Source organism: Balaenoptera ricei, chromosome 14 (assembly GCF_028023285.1).
Source record: "Balaenoptera ricei isolate mBalRic1 chromosome 14, mBalRic1.hap2, whole genome shotgun sequence".
NCBI classification, from domain to species: Eukaryota; Metazoa; Chordata; class Mammalia; order Artiodactyla; family Balaenopteridae; genus Balaenoptera; species Balaenoptera ricei.
Window position 1 is genome coordinate 29974294 of NC_082652.1, and position 21076 is coordinate 29995369.

A 21076-nucleotide genomic window follows, 5' to 3' on the forward strand; every position below is an offset into this window, starting at 1 on the left:
TCAAATGTTTGGTAGATTTCCTCTGTGAAGCTCTTTGGTCCTGGACTTTTGTTTGTTGGAAGATTTTTAATTACTGATTCAGTTTCATTACTGTTATTTGGTCTTTTTAGATTGTCTATTTCTTCATGATTCAGTTTTGGAAGGTTATGTGTTTCTAAGAATTTATCCATTTCTTCTAAGTTGTCCAATTTGTTGGCATATAATTGTTCATAGTAGTCTCTTATGATCCTTTGTATTTCTGTGGTAACATCTCCTCTTTCATTTATGATTTTATTTATTTAGGCCTGCTCTCTTTTTTTCTTGGTGAGACTGGCTAAAGACTTAGCACTTGTCTTTTTTTTTGTCAAAGAACCAGCTCTTGGTTTCACTGATCGTTTCTGTTGTTTTTTAGTTTCTATTTCGTTTATTTCCATTCTGATCTTTATTATTTTCTTCATTCTACTAACTTTGGGTTTTGTTTGTTCTTCTCTTTTTTAGTTTCTTCAGCTGTGAGGTTAGTTTGTTTAATTGAGATTTTTCTTGTTTCCCAGGGTAGGCCTGTATCACTATGAACTTCCCTTTTAGAATGGCTTTTGTTGTGTCCCATAGATTTTGGAAAATTGTTTCCATTTTCATTTGTCTCAGGTATTTTTTTAAATCTCCTCTTCATTTCTTCATTGACCAGTGATTGCTTAGTAATATGTTGTTTAGTCTCCATGCATTTGTGTTTTTTCCAGTTTTCTTCTCATAATTGACTTCCAGTTTCTTACCTTTGTGGTTGGAAAAGATGCTTGATATGATTTCAGTCTTCTTAAATCTATTGAGACTTGTTTTTTGATCTAGCACGTGATCTATCCTGGGGAAAGTTCCATGTGCACTTGAAAAGAATATGTTTTCTGCAGTTTTGGATGGAATGTTCTGTATATATCTATTTTCCATCTGGCATAATGTGTCATTGATTTTCTGTCTGGATGATCTATCCATTGAGGCAAATGGGATATTAAAGTCCCCTACTATTACTGTATTACTGTTCATTTCTTCCTTTATGTCAGTTAATATTTGCTTTATAAATTTACATGATCCTTTGTTGGGTGCATGTTTACAAATGTTATATCCTTTTGTACTGATCCCTTTATCATTATGTAATGCCCTTCTTCGTCTTTTTTACAGTCTCTGTTTTAAAGTGTATTTTATGTAAATATTGCAACTCCAGCTTTTTAAAAAATTTCCATTTGCATGAAATATCTTTTTCTATCGCTTCACTTTCCGCCAATGCATGTCTTTAGATCTGAAGTGAGTCTCTTGTTTTTTTATCCATTCAGCCACCCTGTATCTTTTGTGGAGAATTTAGACCATTCACATTTAAAGTAATTATTGATAGGTATGTTCTGCCATTTTGTTCATTGTTTTCTCATATTTTTTTTTCCCTTTGGTAAACCTTCTCTGTTCCTTTCTTCTCTTGTTCTCTTCCCTTGTGGTTTTATGATTTTCTTTAGTGTTATGTTGGGATTCCTTTCACTTTATTTTTTGTCTATCTACTTAAAGGTTTTGGGTTTTGGTTTCCACGAGGCTCACGTATAACAATCTGTATAAAACAATCTATTTTAAGTGGATAGTCACTTAGGTTTGAATACATTCTGAAAGCACTACATTTTTACTCCCCTCTCCACATTTTATGCTTTTTATGTTATATTTTACATCATTTTATTTTGTGTATTCCTTAAATACTTATTGTAGTTACAGTTGATTTTACTACTTTTGCCTTTTAACCTTCATAATAGCTTTAGAAGTGTTTCATCCACTAACTTTACTGTATGTTTGCCTTTACCAGAGAGACTTTTCTCTTTCACATGTTTTCTTATTTCTAGTTAAGGCCTTTACTTTTCAGGTTGAAAAACACCCCTTAACATACCTTGTAAGGTTGGTTTAGTGATGAACTTTCGTTTTTGCTTGTCTGAGAAACCCTTTATGTCTCCTTCACTTCTGAGTGATAACCTTGCTGGATAGAGTAATCTTGGTTGTGTTTTTTATTTTCAGCACTTTGAATGTATCGTGCTGATCCCTTCTGGTCTGCAAAGTTTCTGCTGAAATATTCACCAGTAGTCTTATGGCGGTTCATTTATATGTAACCAGTTGTTTTTCTCTTGCTGCTTTTAAAATTCTCTCTTTATCTTTAATTTTGACATTTTGATTATAATGTGTCTTAATGTGGATCTTGTTGGGTTCATCTTGTTTGGGACTGTACACTTTCTAGACCTGGGTGTCTGTTTCCTTTCCCAGGTTTGGGAAGTTTTCAGCCATTATTTCTTCAGATAAGTTCTCTGCCCCTTTTTCTCTCTCCTCTCCTTCTGGGACCCCTATAATGTAAATGTTAGGACACTTGATGTTGTCCCAGATGTCCCTTAAACTATCCTCATTAAAAAAATGTTTTTTCCTTTTTGTTCTTCTGATTGGATGATTGCCACTAGCCTGTCTTCCAGATTGCTCATCTGTTCTTCTCTGTCATCGAATCTGCTTTTGATTCCTTCTCATGTATTTTTCATTTCAGTTATTGTATTCTTCAGGACAGATTGGTTCTTTTTTTTATATATTCAACTCTTTGTTGAAGTTCTCACTGTATTCATCCATTCTTCTCCTGAGGTCAGAGAGCATCTTTATGACCATTACTTTCAGTTCTTTATCAGGTAGATTACTTATCTCCATATCATTAAGGTCTTTTTCTGAGGTTTTCTCTTGCTTTTTTTTTTTGGAACATATTTCCTCATTTTGCTGACTGTTTCTATGTAGCAGGCAAAACTGCTGCCTCTCTTAGTCTTGAAGGAGTGGCCTTGCGTAGGAATGATCCTTCTTGTTCAACCCTGCCTTAGCTCTTGGTGGTCTCTCGAATCTTTGTAGTTCTTGATATGGCCCTATTGTTGAGGGTGTGTCAGGACCTGTCAGTGTTCTGAGGGGAGGACTCTCATTTAGCACTTAGGCTGATTGGAAGCCAGTCTCTCAGGCAACAGCTTCTAAAGTATGCAGATATATACAGTCCCGTGGGGCCACAATTGTAATCCCTGCTGTTCTCCAGATGTGGAGATCTGGACGTGTCCTCTGGGCGACAGTTGCCAAAATCGAGACTCTTGAGGAGTGCACAAGCTCCTTCCTAGGAAGTCTCATTGAGCTGTAGTGAGGCCAAGGGGGTATGAGGATGTTGTCATCCTGCTTACTTCCCTGGGAACCCTTCCTTAGCCTCTAGGTGCGAGAGAAACCTGAGGCTCCAGGTTCCATGAATGGACCTTTTTCAAAGGAAGCCAGGGATTGTGTTTGCCTGCTATATGTGCAGTGCCCTGGGGGTGGTGGCCTGACAAGAGCTCTCTTTCCGATTGCTCCAGTGCCATGGAGCTCAGGGTCTCCAGCCCCGTTGGCCACCAGGGCCAGGCAATCAAGTTGTGTCTCTATCTGGACTGTATGCTTCTGCTGGCTTCAGCTGGAGAGTGTGGGGGCCAGGCTTGGTCCTTTGCTTTGGGAAGGCAGTGGGAAAATGACTTGACTGTGTGCCCACAGCTTCAGCAATGCAGAGGAGAGTGCCCTGTCTGTGTGCGTGTGTCAGCTTTAGGGCAGGAGTGGGAGGTTGCCAAGACCACTCATGCCCAGCCGCCTCAGCCACTGGAGCTCTCCGGCTTCAGCAGGTCAGCGGGGTAGTGCTACAATTGCTCAACCCTGTGTTCGAGCTCACCTGCCTGTGCCAGCAGGTTAGGTGGGGGAGCGCAATGGCACCTCTGTCTCTGGGGAGTGTTTCCACCATCCCCCACCCCTCCAGCTGATGCCTTTGGATTTATGAATGACTCTCCCTTACATACAGTCTCAGCACGTGTCACACTGCTGTCATTTCACTGGCTGTAGGGTGAGTGAGACCACATGTCTCCCCTGCCTGTCTGGGTGTGGCCCTTTCTATTCTCTGTTGGGGACCAGGTGTTCAGCTAGTTCTCAGGTTCTTTTCAGGGGAAATTGATCCATGTGTAGCTGCATGTTTGTCGTGTCCACGGGAGGAGGTGAGTTCAGGCTCCTCCTTTGCCACCACCTTGAACTGCCTTTGACCTGGGAATTTGTAAAGGTCCAGGTGCAGGGCCCATCCCCGACCCATTCGGTCAGAATCTCTGGGAGGCAGGCAAACATATAGTGGTACTAGGACTGGTTTTATTAAAGCTCCCCAGGCCTGTGGTCCTGGCTCACCGAGCGGGTCACTGCCTGCTAATTCAGTGTGTCTTTGCCTGTCCTTTATTGAACTTTTATTACTCTGTAGGAAGTGGTTGAAAGCATACATCTCTATACTCACTTTTCCAAATGGAACAGGGAACGATTAAACTGCTCTTATACATTTGGAAAAATAATCTTCCTAAAACAAGCGCAGAAGCAGAATAAAATATTGGCTTTGTCTGTGCGACGCTGTCACGTTAGGCTTACATAACACACGTGACCCCACACCAGCACGGCTCCCGCGCTCTCTCTGGCTGCTTGTGGCCGCGAGGACGCGATGGATGAGACTTGTTCCTCTGCTGCGATTACTCACATCATGGCCTATTCCTTCCTTGGGCTCTTCTGTTGAGATGAACCCACTCTGTGAGATAAATTGTTAACTAAACAACTCTGACATCTTAGAAAAATGTTCCCTTTGCCTCCAGGATCTTTTGGCTCATTATCTGTGACTCTGATACCCTCCCATCGAAATGTTTTTAATAGCTTGGTTTTACCCAAGAGGAAGAGGAAAATGGATTCCATAGCATGAGAATCTCTGGTCTAACATCTAAAGGTTGGCTGAAATCAGAAAGAGGTTCCACAGATAAATTATTTCAATATATTTTCCAGTTAAGGGAGTCTGCCTAGTATACGACTCAAACACAGTATTTTCAGGTAGGATGAGTTGGTCCAAGGTTGCAGATGTCAGCAAGGGCATGGATTCCAGGCTGGTTGCTTCCAAATCACCTTGTGCAGCTCTTTAATCAGACAGATTCCTGGGATTCGCTCCCAGAATTTCTGATGTAGGAAGTTTGAGGTGGAGCTTGGTAATCTGTCCTCTTAAAGATTCCCAGGTGATTCTTGGGACTTAGTCCAACCCAGGTTGAATTGTTTAGTGCTTGGGGATAAGGAAACATGATGTTTGGGTTCTACTGAAAGCACTTGATGGTGTCTTCCTGGTCCAGAATTGAGTGGGAATAACAGCTAATGCTGTGACTGCTGGGGCAGGGCTACAGGGTGGGACGCAGTGGCGGGGCGGGACTCGGAGGCCCTGTCCAGGCTCGGGGAACCACGGCCTCTCACACAGTTGACTCTGTAGCACTTGGAGCATCCTCACGTGACATGAGATGCTACCTTAGTACATCTGGTGTGTTTCGAAGCCAGGGGCTTTTAAAGAAGATGCATTAAAGCACTTACAATTCTTCAGGTAAGTTGTAGAACTTAGACCTGGGCAACACTGATATGTAATATTTTATTTGGCTTTTTAAACTATAAAGGGCCTCTTTGTCTTTCCTTACTAAGAGAGCTCAGGAACCAGGGGGATAAATCTTTGTTTACAGCTACTCCTTCTTAGCTCCAAGGCCAGAACCAAGTTGGGTTCCGACACGGGGACAGATTACAACTCCAGCAACTAAGGCTGTTCGTTGGTAAATATGGTAGGGTGAGCTGAGGCGCTTCCAGGGCATCGGGGTTTACACTGCACAGATGGATTGTTTTGGGGACAAAGCCAGCCTATTACCAAGCCAGCCTGATGTGGCTAATAGCAGTTCTGGCACTGGCCTGGACGGTAGGGGCTCACTTTCGGCTCCCTGTCAGCTTGGCAGGTTTAAAAAGTGTTTTTTAACTGAAAGCCCCAGGGATTCCGGTACAAAAATGCTGGAAAACCTCAAGTACGCTGGTATGTTTATAAAAATCACAGGGGCCCCAGTCCCGCCCAAGAGAGGTCAGGGAAATGCATTTGTCCAAGCTCACGAAGGTTCTTGACCAGAGATTTCTATTTGATTTAATCTACATCCGCAGCACTTCCATAACTGAGCAATAAGTCATTTATTATGAAAGTTAGGAGTATGTTTCTGACTGGGACCAGGCGCCTCTACCTGTGTTCTCTCTCTCTGTCTCCTTGTTCAAGTATGGGAACTGAAGGTTTTGGACAAACTTCCTTCCTCAAGGAGGGATTTTTAGTGTGTCACCCACCTGTTGTGCGGGAGGTATTAAGCAACAGATGCCCCATGTGGAAGGCAATGTGAGTGCCATAGCACACAGAGCAACTGAGCTTTGGGAGATGGAGAAGCTGAAGGAAGGCTGGCCTGGGACCCGGGGCCTTGGACACTGGGCAAGGGCTCCCATGGGGTGGGGACAGCACATCCCAAGGCAAAGAACCTGTGGATTCTGGGTTTTCCATGTGGTTCCCTGCCTGTGATGTTTCTGGGCCAAGAGATGAGGATAAGGTTGGAGAGACAGACTGGTCCCAGGTGTGGCAGCTCCGACAGGTGGGCACCTCTGTGTTCTCTCTAGGTCACCTCATCAGACCCCTGACTTTGGCAGTGAACCTCAGGTAGACCTCTCCACACTCCAGAATCGTACACTAGCTGCCCCCGTGACACCTTCATCTCAGAACTGGATTCCCCAACCTGCTCCACTCCTGGTTGTCCTGACCTCATCAGCAAAAACAACAGCGCAGGAACTACCTCTGATTCTCCTCCACCCCTCCTCCCTCCACGTGACATTTACCAATCAGTTCTGCTGACTCGACCTCCAAGACATTCGGCCAAGGCACGAACGCTCTTCAGCTCCATTCCCTGCCCCCTCCTCCATCAGAACAGCCTCCTGGCTGCGGGGTCCCCCTGCCCTCCCCCTGCAGCCGCTGGAGTCACCCTGCGAGACAGATCCTGTTGTTCCCCTCATTGGGTGGAGTGGTGGGTTATCAAAGTCCTGTTAGAGCGGGTTCAGGTGTCGGGGACGTGCCACCGTGCACCCAGCCAACTCTTGGAGACTTTCACTTTGAAACTCCCAAACGTGCGTGATGCGGGGCAGGGGAGGGTGGTGGGCTGTCCTTCTACCAGGTGCCCCAGCACCTCCAGCTCATCCACCGTCCCAGGAGGGGGCCATGAGCACCTGCCCACAGGTGGGCTGCAGGGGGTGGGCTGATGCACTGGCTGGGGCTCAGCCCTCTTGTCTCTGTGAGGCGGGACGTAGGGGTATCTGCTGACAACGAGGGGGAGGAGGAGGAGGAGGAAGTGGGTCTGGGGACACACCATGGAGGCTCAACCAGCCCTTCCCGCTGCCTGGAAGGCTCTGGCCTAGAATTTTCACATGGCTGGTGACTCTGTGACATTCAGATCTCAGCTTAAATGTCACCTCCTCAGAGAGGCTCTCCCTGACCTCAGAATCTAAAATAGCTGCCCTGACACTCGCAATCACATCACCCTATTTTAATTCTCAGAATAGCATTTATTGCTGTGAGATATTTAGTTGTTAATTTTTTTACTTGTTTACACGTGTGGGGCTCTATCTCTTACTAGCGACACTGGTACATACTGAGCTCTGAACAGATAGAAAAATCTTAATGCATAAGCCTGAAACATTCTTTTTCCTTCCAGAAAAAGTACAAATGTGCTGTGATGGAATACAGTAGAATGCAAAACCCATTTTGGGTATATGAACTTGAATTGCCTGGGATTAAATCCCTGTGTGTGTATGTGTGTGTCTGTGTTGTGTGTATATATGTGTGTGTCTCTGTGTGTCTTTGTATATGTATGCGTGTGTTGTGTGTGTGTGTGTGTGTCTCTGTGTATGTGTGTATGGGTGTGTATTGTGTGTGTGCATATGTGTGTTGTGTGTGTGTCTCTGTGTGTCTGTGTGTGTATCTCTGTGTGTCTTTGTATATGTGTGTTGTGTGTGTATTGCGTGCGTGTGTGTCTGTGTGTCTCTGTATGTGTATTGTGTGTGTACGTATGTGTGTGTGTCTCTGTGTGTCTCTGTGTATATGTGTGTCTCTGTGTGTCTTTGTGTATGTGTATTGTGTGTGTATATGTATGTGTGTGTTGTGTTTGTGTATTGTGTGTGTATTGTGTGTGTGTGTATGTGTGTGTGGTGTGTGTACGTATGTGTGTTGTGTGTTTGTGTGTATGTAGGGGAGGGGGTGCATCCTGTAGCCTTGGCTTCATCAACAGCCAACGTAAGTCCCGAGTGGTCTGTACCCACCTGGGCAAACAGCACTTACCGAGCTGTGTACCCGTCTCCTGTGCCTGGCTTCCTCCAGTGAGCTGGGGTACAGATGGAGCTTCAGACACCAGCAGTGAATATTATGTAATACCTGAACTAAGTGTATCGAGAAAGTATATATATATATCTGAAAAAACCAAAAACTAATTCGAAAAGATACATGCACCCTGATGTTCATAGCAGCATTATTTACAATAGCCAAGGTATGGAAGCAACCTAAATGCCCATCGACAGAGGAATGGATAAAGAAGATGTGGTGCATATATATATATACAATGGAGTACTACTCAGCCATAAAAAGAATGAAATAATGCCGTTTGCAGCACCGTGGGTGGACTTGAAGGGCATTATGCTAGGTGAAATAAGTTAGAGAAAGAAAAGTACTGTGTGATGTCATTTATATGTGGAATCTAAAAAATATGACAAAATAGTGAATAAAACAAAAAGAAGCAGACAGACACATATAGAGAACAAACTAGTGGTTACCGGTGGGGAGAGGGAAGGGGGGAGGGGCAATATAGGGGTGGGGGGAAAAGGCTTGTTATGGAATTATATGAAATCATGTGTGTGAAACTTTTGAAAGTTGTAAAGCACTATAGAATTTGAAGAATCTTTCATTCAATAAAAAAATTAAAAAAAGAAGGAACCTTTAAAATGGGAAAATCCAGCAGCCAGGCTCTACTCTCTAAGCCTTGACTCCATGTCTGATCTGGGCTTAAAGATCCTTCTGGCTCTGCAGACAGCTGCCGTCTTTTCAGGATGAAGCCTGTCAGCCTGGGGTGAATGCAAACAAAGTTTCATGCATCTAAAACCGGCTCCTTTTGTCTTAAGGTGATGGTTTATATTTATAATTCCTTTAAAAAAGTCTAATCCTTCCAGGATAAGATTGTAATTAGCCAAAAAATTCTTATGTATTCTTTAAAAACAAAACAAACAAAAAGACCCCACAGTATACCCAGTTTAAAATAATCCATGGGGAGGGGGAAGGGTAAGCTGGGACAAAGTGAGAGAGTGGCATGGACATATATACACTACCAAACGTAAAATGGATAGCTAGGGGGAAATGGCCGCATAGCACAGGGAGATCAGCTCGGTGCTTCATGACCACCTGGGGGGGTGGGATGGGGAGTGTGGGAGGGAGGGAGATACAGGAGGGAGGAGATATGGGGACATATGTATATTGTATGACTGATTCACTTTGTTATAAAGCAGAAACTAACACACCATTGTAAAGCAATTATACTCCAATAAAGATGTTTTAAAAAAATAAAATAATCCATGGTATAGTATACGTAAATAAAATAATCCATGGAAGTATGTGTATGTGCTGTACATGTGTTTCCTCCCTGAATCTCTAGTGATGGTCCTGAGGTCCTGAATGGCCTGGGATTGGACTGGTGCACGATTCTCTAAAAGGATAAGATAGGAAGCGGCTGTTTATTTAGCCAAGTAGCTGGGACCACTCATCCTCCCACGGGCAGGAAATACTAAAATAGTGAACAAAGATAAACTCCCGAAAGAAAAGGGATTTCCTAAGTGCTGATTTGGCCCATCCTTTCCGTTTAAGCCATGGACACATTCATCAAACTTCCCATCACCTTGGTGGCAAACTCGGTAAATTTGAGGAACCATAAGCAGCTAACATTATGAATAGATGTTTCAGACAGTTTCTTCTTCTGCCTGTAAAAAATGAGCTCATGTAGGTAAGATGAAATGCTGTTAGGGACCCTATGATTAGCGATGCTTCCTGTTTACTTTTTCAGGAAAGATCAGAGTTCCTTGGGCTTTACACAGGGACCACTGGAGGCCTGGGGGGGCTTAACGTGGTTGAGTGGTTGTCTGCATTTTTTCCTGATTTGTGAAATTCACCTCATTGACTGGCCCGTATATAGCAAACCATATAATCTGTTGGGTGGATAGGCAGAGTTCTGGACTGCAGTGTTTTCTGTTTTTCATTTATTTAGGCTGGAGGAGAAAAAATAGACCCAGAAGAGGCACTGATCTATGAAGAGGATTTAGAGGAAAGAGATGGTGTTGAAGGCGATTTGGAAGAAAGCACGAAATTAAAACTCTTCCGCAGGCTGGCCTCTGTGGCTTCCAAGCTTAAGGAGTTCATTGGCAACATGATAACCACCGCGGGGAAGGTTGTTGTGACGATTTTACTGGGTTCATCAGGTGAGGGTCTCCAACTCCTGGTGGAGCACAAGGAGGGAACTGGCGAGTAATGAAAGGAAGGGTTGAAGAGAAAACAAAGAAGGAAACAGTTCTGTTCCGTGGCACCAAAATCATAGCTGTAGCTTGTGTAAAATTGGCCACATGTATAAACCAAACACGCACACGTAGCTTTTCCCGTTCAGATCTAGGTGTTATGTTTTTAGATGGTTGCTATTAACCTCTGTAAAGCAGTCTTCTTCCATAGCTGTTAGGTGACATCATTTTCGACGTGACGATCTGGACAACTGTTGCCCTCCCTCAGAGCCTGTGAATGGTGATCTGGGACAAGGGACAGTTTTCATGGTCCCGTCCAGAGCTGCACATGTGCTTTCTGAAAGCTTTTCTGTTTACATTGAGTCATTAGTAATCTTAATGTAACTCTCCAGGATAGACTATTTTTCTTCTAGAGTTAGATTGTAATCTTCCAGCACAGACGCTCACTTCCTCTCGCTGTTGGCTGCGGGCTGCTTGTTCCATAAAAATGTTATCTCCATCTTCGCCCCCTTCCCCGTTGCCCCAGAGGTACTGTGAACTTTATTCCATCCTGCTTCGGTGAAATTTCATGAGATGAAACAATTTAACTGTTTTTCCATAGGAAAGTTAAAAAATGGAAAAGTGAATAGTATTTCTCAAGAAATGTAACTCAGGATTTTGATGAGAAGTCATTGCTCCCCCCAAAGTTTTTAAATACCTATAAAGGAATTACCTCGTTTTACATTTCCCCTTTTAGTGATAGTGCAAATCAAATTTCATCAGGCAGGGCAAAGGTTTAGTGAGACTTTAGCTGCCACAGAATATAGTATTATAAATCCTAGTTAACAAACAAAAGCAAATCATTATTTTTAAAAATTTATTGGGGAAAGTTAGAGTGCACATACAGTATTCCTGAAGAATTGGGGGAGAGTAGATAGAAGGAAACAGGCAAGTAAATAAGCTAAATTCTACTGGTATGAAAAGTGGATGTTTGCGGGGCCCAAACGCCACAGGTAGGGTTTCTTCATCATCTGGTATTTCCCCATATTTACAAATTTCACTTTACATGTGACTTTTTTTCACAATAAGAATAGCATTAATTCTGATTTTATCAATAAAGTGTGATGACTTGTACTAAAAGCATAGGAAGGAAATTCACGTCATCTCCAATAGTGACGTTTCCTGCGCGGCGCACGGTTTCCGCGTCTATGCGGTGTCTCACGCTAGCCTTTCTCCCTCCTCAGGAATGATGCTGCCCTCTCTGACCTCGTCCGTGTACTTCTTTGTGTTTTTGGGTCTGTGCACCTGGTGGTCCTGGTGCCGGACCTTCGACCCCTTGCTGTTCAGCTGTCTCTGTGTCCTGCTGGCTATTTTCACTGCGGGACACTTGATTGGACTGTATTTGTACCAGTTCCAGTTCTTCCAAGAAGCAGTCCCTCCCAACGACTACTATGCCAGGTAAGAGGAATCAACTGCTAGACATTTCACAGTTCAGTAAGATAATCCGCGAGCCCTCGGAAGGGCCCCCTTATGACCCCGCCGGGCACTGTGCATCTGCTGGGGTTCTCCTGGATGCCCATTGACGTGTCAAGCCAGGGTTTGGCGGGGCTGGGAAGCTGTCTCTGCCTTGAATGTATTGGCTGACACTGTCTAGAGCGAGGAGGTGTCGCTTCAGATGGAGGTGCTGTTGGGACACGGCGGGGAGGGGAAGCTTCTGTTTGTAGCAAAGGACAGACACATGGTCTCAGCCGTGGAAAGAGACCCAGGAAGAACATTTTACAGCAAAGGATAATAAGGACACGTCAGAGCATCAGCTGTAAGGAGCTCTCAAGGGCAAACAGAGGCCAAACTGAGCATCGAAAAGAACTAAATGATGATAAAAATGTAAAAGTAAAAATGCATGAGTCCATGATATGTGTGTGTGTATGAGAGAGAGAGACAGGGAGACAAAGAGAGAAATATCTAATTTGCTTCAGTTGTCAGTGATTACTATCCCAAATTCTTACTATGAAAATGGGAATTAAAGGTAAAGAACCCAGCATTTACTCTGACTTTTTAAAAGGAACTCCAGACCATTCTCAGTTAATGAGGGGAAACTTTTCTTGACAGGATGACACCAGCTAATGAAAGGGAAAGGAATACTAGAATTAGAAAATTACCATTTATCAACCAATTTTTAATGAAATACTTAGATCTATTCACAAACTGAAACCATGACTTAAAGAGTTGCTGGGATGAAGGCTGTTTGCAACAATGATAGAGTATAACCTCACTGATTATTATTTGCTAATTACAAAGGGAAAGGACCTTTCCAATGGTGGGCAACACCTTAACCAATTGATCCAAACTATTACCAAGATGGGATCCCTTGACATTTCAGACTTCTAGGCTTGATGCATTGTGGGGAATATGGCATCATATTGTTAAGTCTTTAGACCTAACTTTCACTTTACAGGAAATATAAAGGATAGAAATATGATTTAAATGACTCCACAGGGAGAAAAGGGAACCCTCATACACTGTTGGTGGGAATGTAAATTGATACAGTCACTATGGAGAACAGTATGGAGGTTCCTTAAAAAACTAAAAATAGAACTACCATATGACCCAGGAATCCCACTACTGGGCATATACCCTGAGAAAACCATAATTCAAAAAGAGTCATGGGGGCTTCCCTGGTGGCGCAGTGGTTGAGAGTCCGCCTGCCGATGCAGGGGACACAGGTTCGAGCCCTGGTCTGGGAAGATCCCACATGCCGCGGAGCGACTGGGCCCGTGAGCCACAACTACTGAGCCTGCGCGTCTGGAGCCTGTGCTCCGCAACAAGAGAGGCCACGATAGTGAGAGGCCCGCGCACTGCGATGAAGAGTGGCCCCCACTTGCCACAACTAGAGAAAGCCCTCGCACAGAAGCGAGGACCTAACACAGCCAAAAATAAATAAATTAATTAATTAATTAAAAAAAATGTACTTAAAAAAAAAATTGCGGATACTTAAAAAAAAAAAAAAAAAAGAGTCATGTACCACAATGTTCATTGCAGCACTATTTACAACAGGCAGGACATGGAAGCAACCTAAGTGTCCATCAACAGATGAATGGATAAAGAAGATATGGCACATATATACAATGAAATATTTCTCAGCCATAAAAAGAAATGAAATTGAGTTATTTGTAGTGAGGTGGATGGACCTAGAGTCTGTCATACAGAGTGAAGTAAGTCAGAAAGAGAAAAACAAATACCGTATGCTAACACATATATATGGAACCTAAAAAAAAAAAAAAAAAGGGCATAAAGAACCTAGGGCCAAGACCGCAATAAAGATGCAGACCTAATAGAGAATGGACTTGAGGACAGGGGGAGAGGAAAGGGTAAGCTGGGACAAAGTGAGAGAGTGGTAGTGTATATATGGACATATAAACACTGCCAAATGTAAAATAGCTAGTGGGAAGCAGTCGCATAGCACAGGGAGATCAGCTCGGTGCTTTGTGACCAGCTAGAAGTGTGGGATAGGGAGGGTGGGAGGGAGGGAGACGCAAGAGGGAAGAGATATGGGGATATATGTATATGTATAACTGATTCACTTTGTTATAAAGCAGAAACTAACACACCATTGTAAAGCAATTATACTCCAATAAAAATGTTAAATAAATAAATAAATAAATAAATGACTCCACAGGAAAGCGATCATCAAAGTCCAGAGTGTGGAACCTGTAAGGGAAACGATCTGGTCTCTTCAAAAATCAGCATCCTGAAAAAGAAATGTATGTGGAGGGAGTTGGGCAGGGACTGTTCTAGTTTAAAGGAGAAGTGAGGAAACCTTGCAGACAGATGGGAAGTCTGATCCTGGATTACACCCTTGTTCAATGACAAATCTCTATGAGACATTCTGAGGTTAAATGGGGAAATTTCAATATTCACTGGTTATTAGCTGATAGTATAGAATTCCTGTTAATTCTTAGGTGTGTGATTGTATGTGGATATCCAAGAAAATGTTGTTAATTTAGGAGATACATGGTGAATTCTTTAGGGATGTCTGCGACTTCCTACTGGTTTAGCACCCATTGTGGGAGAGACCCACAGGCCCACAGAAGGAGATAGAAAGAGGAGAGAAAAATAAATAAAATGATCTAAACTAGGTGGTTGGCATGGGGTTATCCATTGTTCTATTTTAACTTTGATTTTTCTGTGGAAAAGTCCAGAATGGAAAGTTCCAGAAAAAAAGGGGAATGGAAGTGGCAGGAGAGAATTGTGGGTTTGGTGAGAACAGTGTGAGGATTCTCTCCATGCACCCAGCGAGGTGGTGCAGGTGCTTTTCGTCTTCTTGTTGAAATGAGATATCTGCATTTTAAAGGAACGTGAATAATGTTATCACGTGGACAATACAGACTTCATCCTTCTTCCAGGAGATCCTAAGATGGTTTTCACGTGACAGTAAACGTGAAGAAGCGGGGAGTGTGTGCGCGTGTGTGTGTGTGACCCACTCTCCTTACTCACAGTACTTACAAGCTAGTTTGTGGCTATCTCCGTACAATGCTAAAAAAAAGTGAGTCAAGTCCTAAAACCACTTATAGTCGGATAAAAAAGATATACCCAACACACACACACACACACACACACAGTCTACGTAATTCTAAATCCAGTTGGCTTAACCTGGAAGTGTAACAAGCATAGTTCCGTCTAAAAAGAGAAGAATGTTACATAGACACAGAAAACGGAGGAGCCAAGACATGGAAACAACCTAGGTGCTTATTGATGGACTGATGGATGAAGAAAGCTTGGTATAAACATATAAGGAATATTACTCGGCCATAAAGAAGAAGGAAGTCCTGCCATTTGTAACAATGTGGGTGGACCTGGAGGGCATTATGCTGAGTGAAATAAGTCAGACAGAGAAAGACAAATACTGTATGATCTCACCCTATATGTGGAATCTAAACAGAAGTCAAACTTATAGAAACAGAGAGTGGAGTGGTGGTTGCCAGGGGCTGGGGGGTGAGGGAAATAGGGAGGGGTGGGTAGAAGGTACAAACTTTCAGGTATAAGATTAGTAAATTCTGAGGATCTATGAACAGCAGGTTAATCACACTGTATTGTAATTACATTGTATTGAAATTTGCTAAGAGAGTAGATCTTTTTTTTTAAATTAATTAATTAATTAATTTATTTATTTATGGCTGTGTTGTGTCTTTGTTTCTGTGCGAGGGCTTTCTCTAGTTGTGGCAAGCGGGGGCCACTCTTCATCGCGGTGCGCGGGCCTCTCACTATGGCGGCCTCTCTTGTTGCAGAGCACAGGCTCCAGACGCGCAGGCTCAGTAATTGTGGCTCACGGGCCCAGTTGCTCCGCAGCATGTGGGATCTTCCCAGACCAGGGCTCGAACCTGTGTCCCCTGCATTGGCAGGCAGATTCTCAACCACTGTGCCACCAGGGAAGCCCTAAGAGAGTAGATCTTAAGCATTGTTACCAAGAAAAAAAAAAAAAAAAGAAAGGAAAAGAAAAAGAGTAACTATGTGAGGTGATTGTTAGTTAACTTGACTGAGGTACTACATTTCACAATGTATACTTATATCAAATCATCATGCTGTCCACTTGAAATATATTACAATTTCACATGTCATTTGTAACTCAATAAAGCTGGGGGAAAACTGCAAAACTCTTTTTGTGGCACAGATTTACATAATATTTATTTTAGGCAAGAGTGAATAAATACAAAATTTCAGTACAGACATTAGTTCTAGATTAAATGAATATTTCAGTTTCTTCTAGACATTTAATTTTTGGTTTATTGAACACATGTAGAAAAAAGTTTTGTACTTTTGGAAGGGCTGACTTTTAGGGATGGTTTAATTGGAAACGTAAATATCTTCTGAGGGGCCTTAGTCTCCCCACACCCCCCAATTTAAGAATCTTTTCTGCTATCTAGAGACTGATGATAGGAAATGCAAAGAATATTCAGAACCACTTTGAAAACACTTTTTCTGTAAAGGATCAGTTAGTACTGTAAATATTTTTGACTTTGCAGGCCTACGGTCTCTGCCTTAATTCTTTCAAGAAGCTGTTTATTGCAAAAGCAGCTCTGGATGAGATTTTAAAGAATGTGTGTGGCTGGGTTCCAGCAAAACTTCGTGGACACCGAACTTTGGATTTCAAAATATTTTCACATTTCATGAAATATTATTTTTCTTTTGATTTTTCCCAACCACTTAAAAATGTAAAAACCATTATTAGCTCACAAGTCCTATCCAAACAGGTGGTGAATCAGGCTTGCCAACATATGGTGTGGATAATAGCAGTCCTAATAGTGTAACAACTTACCATATTTATTTGCATTTGGATTGCCTCAAAATTATGATTGTAAGTTATTATAGACATTTTGAAGATAATTACCTTGAAAAAGTTTAAAAGCTTCATTGCTATAATCTCATAGAGTCATTAGAAGTTGGGTTGCTTATCAGAGTATAGATAGTTTGAGCTAAACAATGCAATATACACACATTTATATATATACCTATATACATGTATGTGCATGTATATATATATATCATATATACGTATATACACTGCCTTATTGTAGAGTCTTCCCCCCATTAATTTGGTGACAATAGGACATTGCCTTTTAGCCCTTGAAAGCTTGAAAATTTACATATTTTAAACAATAGCTTTTTCTTAAGGCATAATTTCAATGCATTGCTTTCCACCAACGAATTCTGAGTTGGAAGAAAACAAACTTGCAGAAAAAAAAAGTCATCTTGCGTAGGCATTTGTCCCAAATTTCATAACCACAGAGACTCCAGCTCATGTGTCCAGGTTCGGATGTGGCTCTCCTCAAAACAATCCAAGTTGTTTTTATCTTCTTGTAAGCTTTCAAATAGGCTTTCTGGTGAGGACTATCTTTATTTTTAGAAATATTGAATTGATTTATCGTTGGTATAATACATGCTTGTTGGTGATTATTTGGAAAAATATAATAAAGAATCAGGAAAAACACTTGAAAAAAATATAATCCTAACTCCCCAAAATACTGTTCATTTTTGGTCTGTATTCTTCCAGTATTTTTCCTATGCATATATGTGTTTTTTAAAAACAAACTTTGAATCGTGATGCGCATGCTGTTTTATAACTTGCTTTATGCAAGTTCTGCATCTCCCCATGTTATGAAATGTTCTTCTAAAGTGTGATTTTCATAGCCTGCAAAGTGTTTGATTGTGTTTGATTGTGTAGCTGTGTTATAGTGTAGTCAGTCCCTGATTTCTGACCAGGGAGATTAAGATTACTCATTTTCGCCCTCTTGAGGGACGTTGTAATGAGCACCCAGGTTACTTGTAAATTTAGGTAAAACTCATGATGACCAAGAAGTAAACCCACGGTCCCTCAGTTGTAAAGGAGCCTCCATGGGGCTGGTTAGTGCTCTGCCCTGAGGGAGGGTCTGGAGGTTTCCCTGGTCCTGGGCCCACACGATGCTATTCCACTGGTCTGCACGCAGGTGTTGTGACCTCAAATCCCGCACCTGCATGGGGCACACCTCTGTGGGCTCGTGTTTTTCTAGGGTCATGTCTTCTTTCAGCCCAAGGGCCCCAAGAGATCATATGCTTACTTCCAACTCCACCCGCACCTGGGGGGAGTTTCTCCTTCATTCTAGCCAGGGAAGCACGTGGAGAAGGTGGGCAGGGACCAGCAATGGGTGGACGAGACCCAGGAGGACGTGGAGGAGGGGCAGGGAGGAGGGCTGCCTGGGGGAGGAGAGTTAGTGATTCCCTCCCGTTTGTGCACAGACCTGGCATGACCATATTTTCCAAAACAAAATTCAGGGCTCTTTTTTGATAGTTATGAGCATACCTATGGGAAGGTAAGGCAGAGTGAGAGTAGGATTCTGAAATGTTGGAGTATATGGTTTTAGATGGTTATAACCATAAAAAATGTAGTGCCCCTTCTTGTGAAGTTGATCCAGCAAAATAAAGCTTTAAAACGAATCCACATAACTTATATAAGACAGATAACATACCACTCAACACAGTTTGTTTAATGGAATAGAGCCCAATTCCAACCTACTCTGGCAGGTCTCCCTAAGAAAAATGGCAGACTAAACGAAATTTGGCTTAGCTAGTCCCAAGGGTGGCCCCTTCCAAAGGTTTTGTGTTTCCTGGGGAATTTCTGTAGACAGGAAACACCTTATATTTTGAAGGCGAGGAGGCAAGGATCAAGGTGTTGGGCTGGTGTTCAGAGTCCTCACCTGTGTTCCTCCTTGTGAGGTTGGCCAGACTGATGAAGCCCCAAGTCCCAGCCGGCTTGTGTCCTGTGGGTTTTCTGCACCGAAAGTGCAGGAGGTGCGCTGGGTAGAGGACGGGACAAAGGCAGGTGGACCTGACTTGCTCTGCAGTGTCCCTGAACATGAGCAGAAATGCACGGAATGCTGTAAACAAATGTCTACTCATCGATGACTTCGCGAAAAGCCAGTTTTAACAGTTTGTCAGCTCACTGTTGACTGTTTCCTTGTGAAGATGACACCGCAAGTAATTCTGAGGTGAACTCATCTAAAAACAGTCCTGGACCAAAGGCAGGGTCTTTGTTTTCTCACCTTCAATTATCTGGACAATACAGGGGAAAGTTCTGACGTGGGCCAGGGTGGAGGGCTTGGCAGGAGAGTCAAACGTCTGCTGTTTTCTTATCATGACATAGAGAATGACGGAGCCCATACATTTACTTCTCACCCCGAGTCGTGAATGTTTGTGCGCGGTGGGCAATGAAATGGGTGTGTGACTGAATAATCTCTAAGTTGTGTCTTATCACCTCGGACTGGCTTTCATTCCAACGCTGAACTCGCTCTACAACAGTCACAGGAGTCACGGGTTGGATTTCTTTGCTCAAATTCATTTTGTTGTTTTGCTGCTTTTTTCACCTGAAGTTGTGCAATTTGAAAATGAATGAGAATTGTGGGAAGGAATGGGAGAGATTCTCGGGTCATTCCCTATGGAGGCAGCATTTTCTATGAAATAAATACACGATTTGTCCGATGTTGCCCTTTCCACGTCCTATTTCAATAAATCGTGATAAGAAAATGCATTATGTTTAGTGAAGGAAAAACCTATGTTTATTCCAGTGTTAAAACAATGTAAGAGAGAAAAAGCAAAGCCTCAGACTCCAGCATCATTGTGTAACTATTCTGTGACAAATGAGGAAAATGTGAAAAAACAAACATGAAAAGTACAGTAGTATTTATTATATTTATCCTATTTTTATACTAGTCATAAAAATGTCAATAATATGTCAGGAGTCATAACAGTCCTGATGCTGTATGTCTCTGGCTTCTAGTTTGGAGAAGCCAGTGGGTCCTCTAGAAAGTGACACAAGGAAGTCAGCCCTTGGGTGACGTCGGCTGCAGTTGGCTTTGTAAGTGTCTGTCTAATCCAGGTTGTTTAAGCGTGTTTGCAGCCTCACCCAGGATGGCCACGGTGTTGCCTCTCATTAGAGCCATCTGAGCTTTGGTAACACAGACAGCACAGAAAGACAAAACTGTTCTTAATGGAGGCCAGTTGGCAAGAACCTCGTCTGAAAGCGGTCCAGTGTGGGGATAATTAACGTCAAGCGGGTCATCTTAATGCTGAGGAATGTAAATGGACCCACTGGTTAACACTTTCCCTTTTTGTTAACGATGGCACCCCAGGTAATCAATGGTTGTTTAATTTATCCAGTTGGTAGGTGACGTAACAGTAACCAAACTTTTGGTTTCCTTTTGGAAAGATTCTTATGATTAAGTGACAGGCGTTAGACCCAGTTCATTTGTGCTCATCTAAAAGGCAAAAAATAGGAGCCAAGAGACATGAATTGACTTTCCACAGATAAATGGAAAATCGGTAGAAAGTAAATACTTGAACCCCTGAGTCCGTTCGGGCGATTCCCCGCAACCTTATGGTCACCTGGGGCCGTAAGTGGGTGTGGTGTTGACCCAGGATCCCAGGGTGACACCTGGCATTGTGTACAAAGCAACTGCTGCCTCTGACCAGGCAGACGACCCTTGGCACTGGACGTCTGTCCAACCAGAACCTGAAACCTCCCAACCTGGCCTTCCAGAATTCCAGCCTTGACTACCTGTGTCTCACCTTTGCTGTTGAGGGCGTCTACCAGGAAGGGTCTCTCTCTGGTTTTCAGGGAGGATCTGCCCTGTCCTCTGTGGGACCTGGGTGCCCTGGCTGACCTGACAGGTCAGGCTCATTCTGGAGCCTTCATTTCTGCAGAGCAGCTCACCTGCACAGGTCACCATAGGTCAGGACCTTCTGCCCAAGTGCTGTCCCTGCTCTCGAGGATAAAGTGGGGTCCAGTGAACCTTGCCAAGTAAAGAAATGACTCGTTTTACATTTAGTCTATCAAAATATGAAGAGGAATAGAGATTAGGCATAGTTGGTGGTTGTATTTTTTCTAAATTTGCTCCAAATGATTAGTATTAATGAGCATATTACAAACTACCTCTGGATGGTACATTTAGGTGCTTTCAACCTTAAAAATTAATAGCAAATTAATGATGGTAGAATTTCTTGTGGTGGGAAGGACTATTCCTTCAAGTTAAGATAACAGCTGATGAAAACTTAAAGTGATCTTTTGAGAAAGGGCATTTTGGAACAAAACAATTATTTTGCTATCAGATGTTTATTGGAAAGTGTGATCATCTTGTTTATTAGAGCTAAGATTCTCATT

At 42.8% G+C, this 21076-nt stretch overlaps 1 protein-coding gene across 1 annotated transcript in view; it reads left to right on the top strand.

Moving 5' to 3' along the window:
- Window positions 1-21076, top strand: part of PIEZO2 (piezo type mechanosensitive ion channel component 2) — a 345750-nt gene that overhangs the window by 197695 nt on the left and 126979 nt on the right. The window contains exons 6-7 of the mRNA XM_059894050.1: window positions 10167-10377; window positions 11634-11847. Coding sequence (XP_059750033.1) covers window positions 10167-10377; window positions 11634-11847 — 425 coding nt within the window. The remainder of the gene's footprint in view (window positions 1-10166; window positions 10378-11633; window positions 11848-21076) is intronic.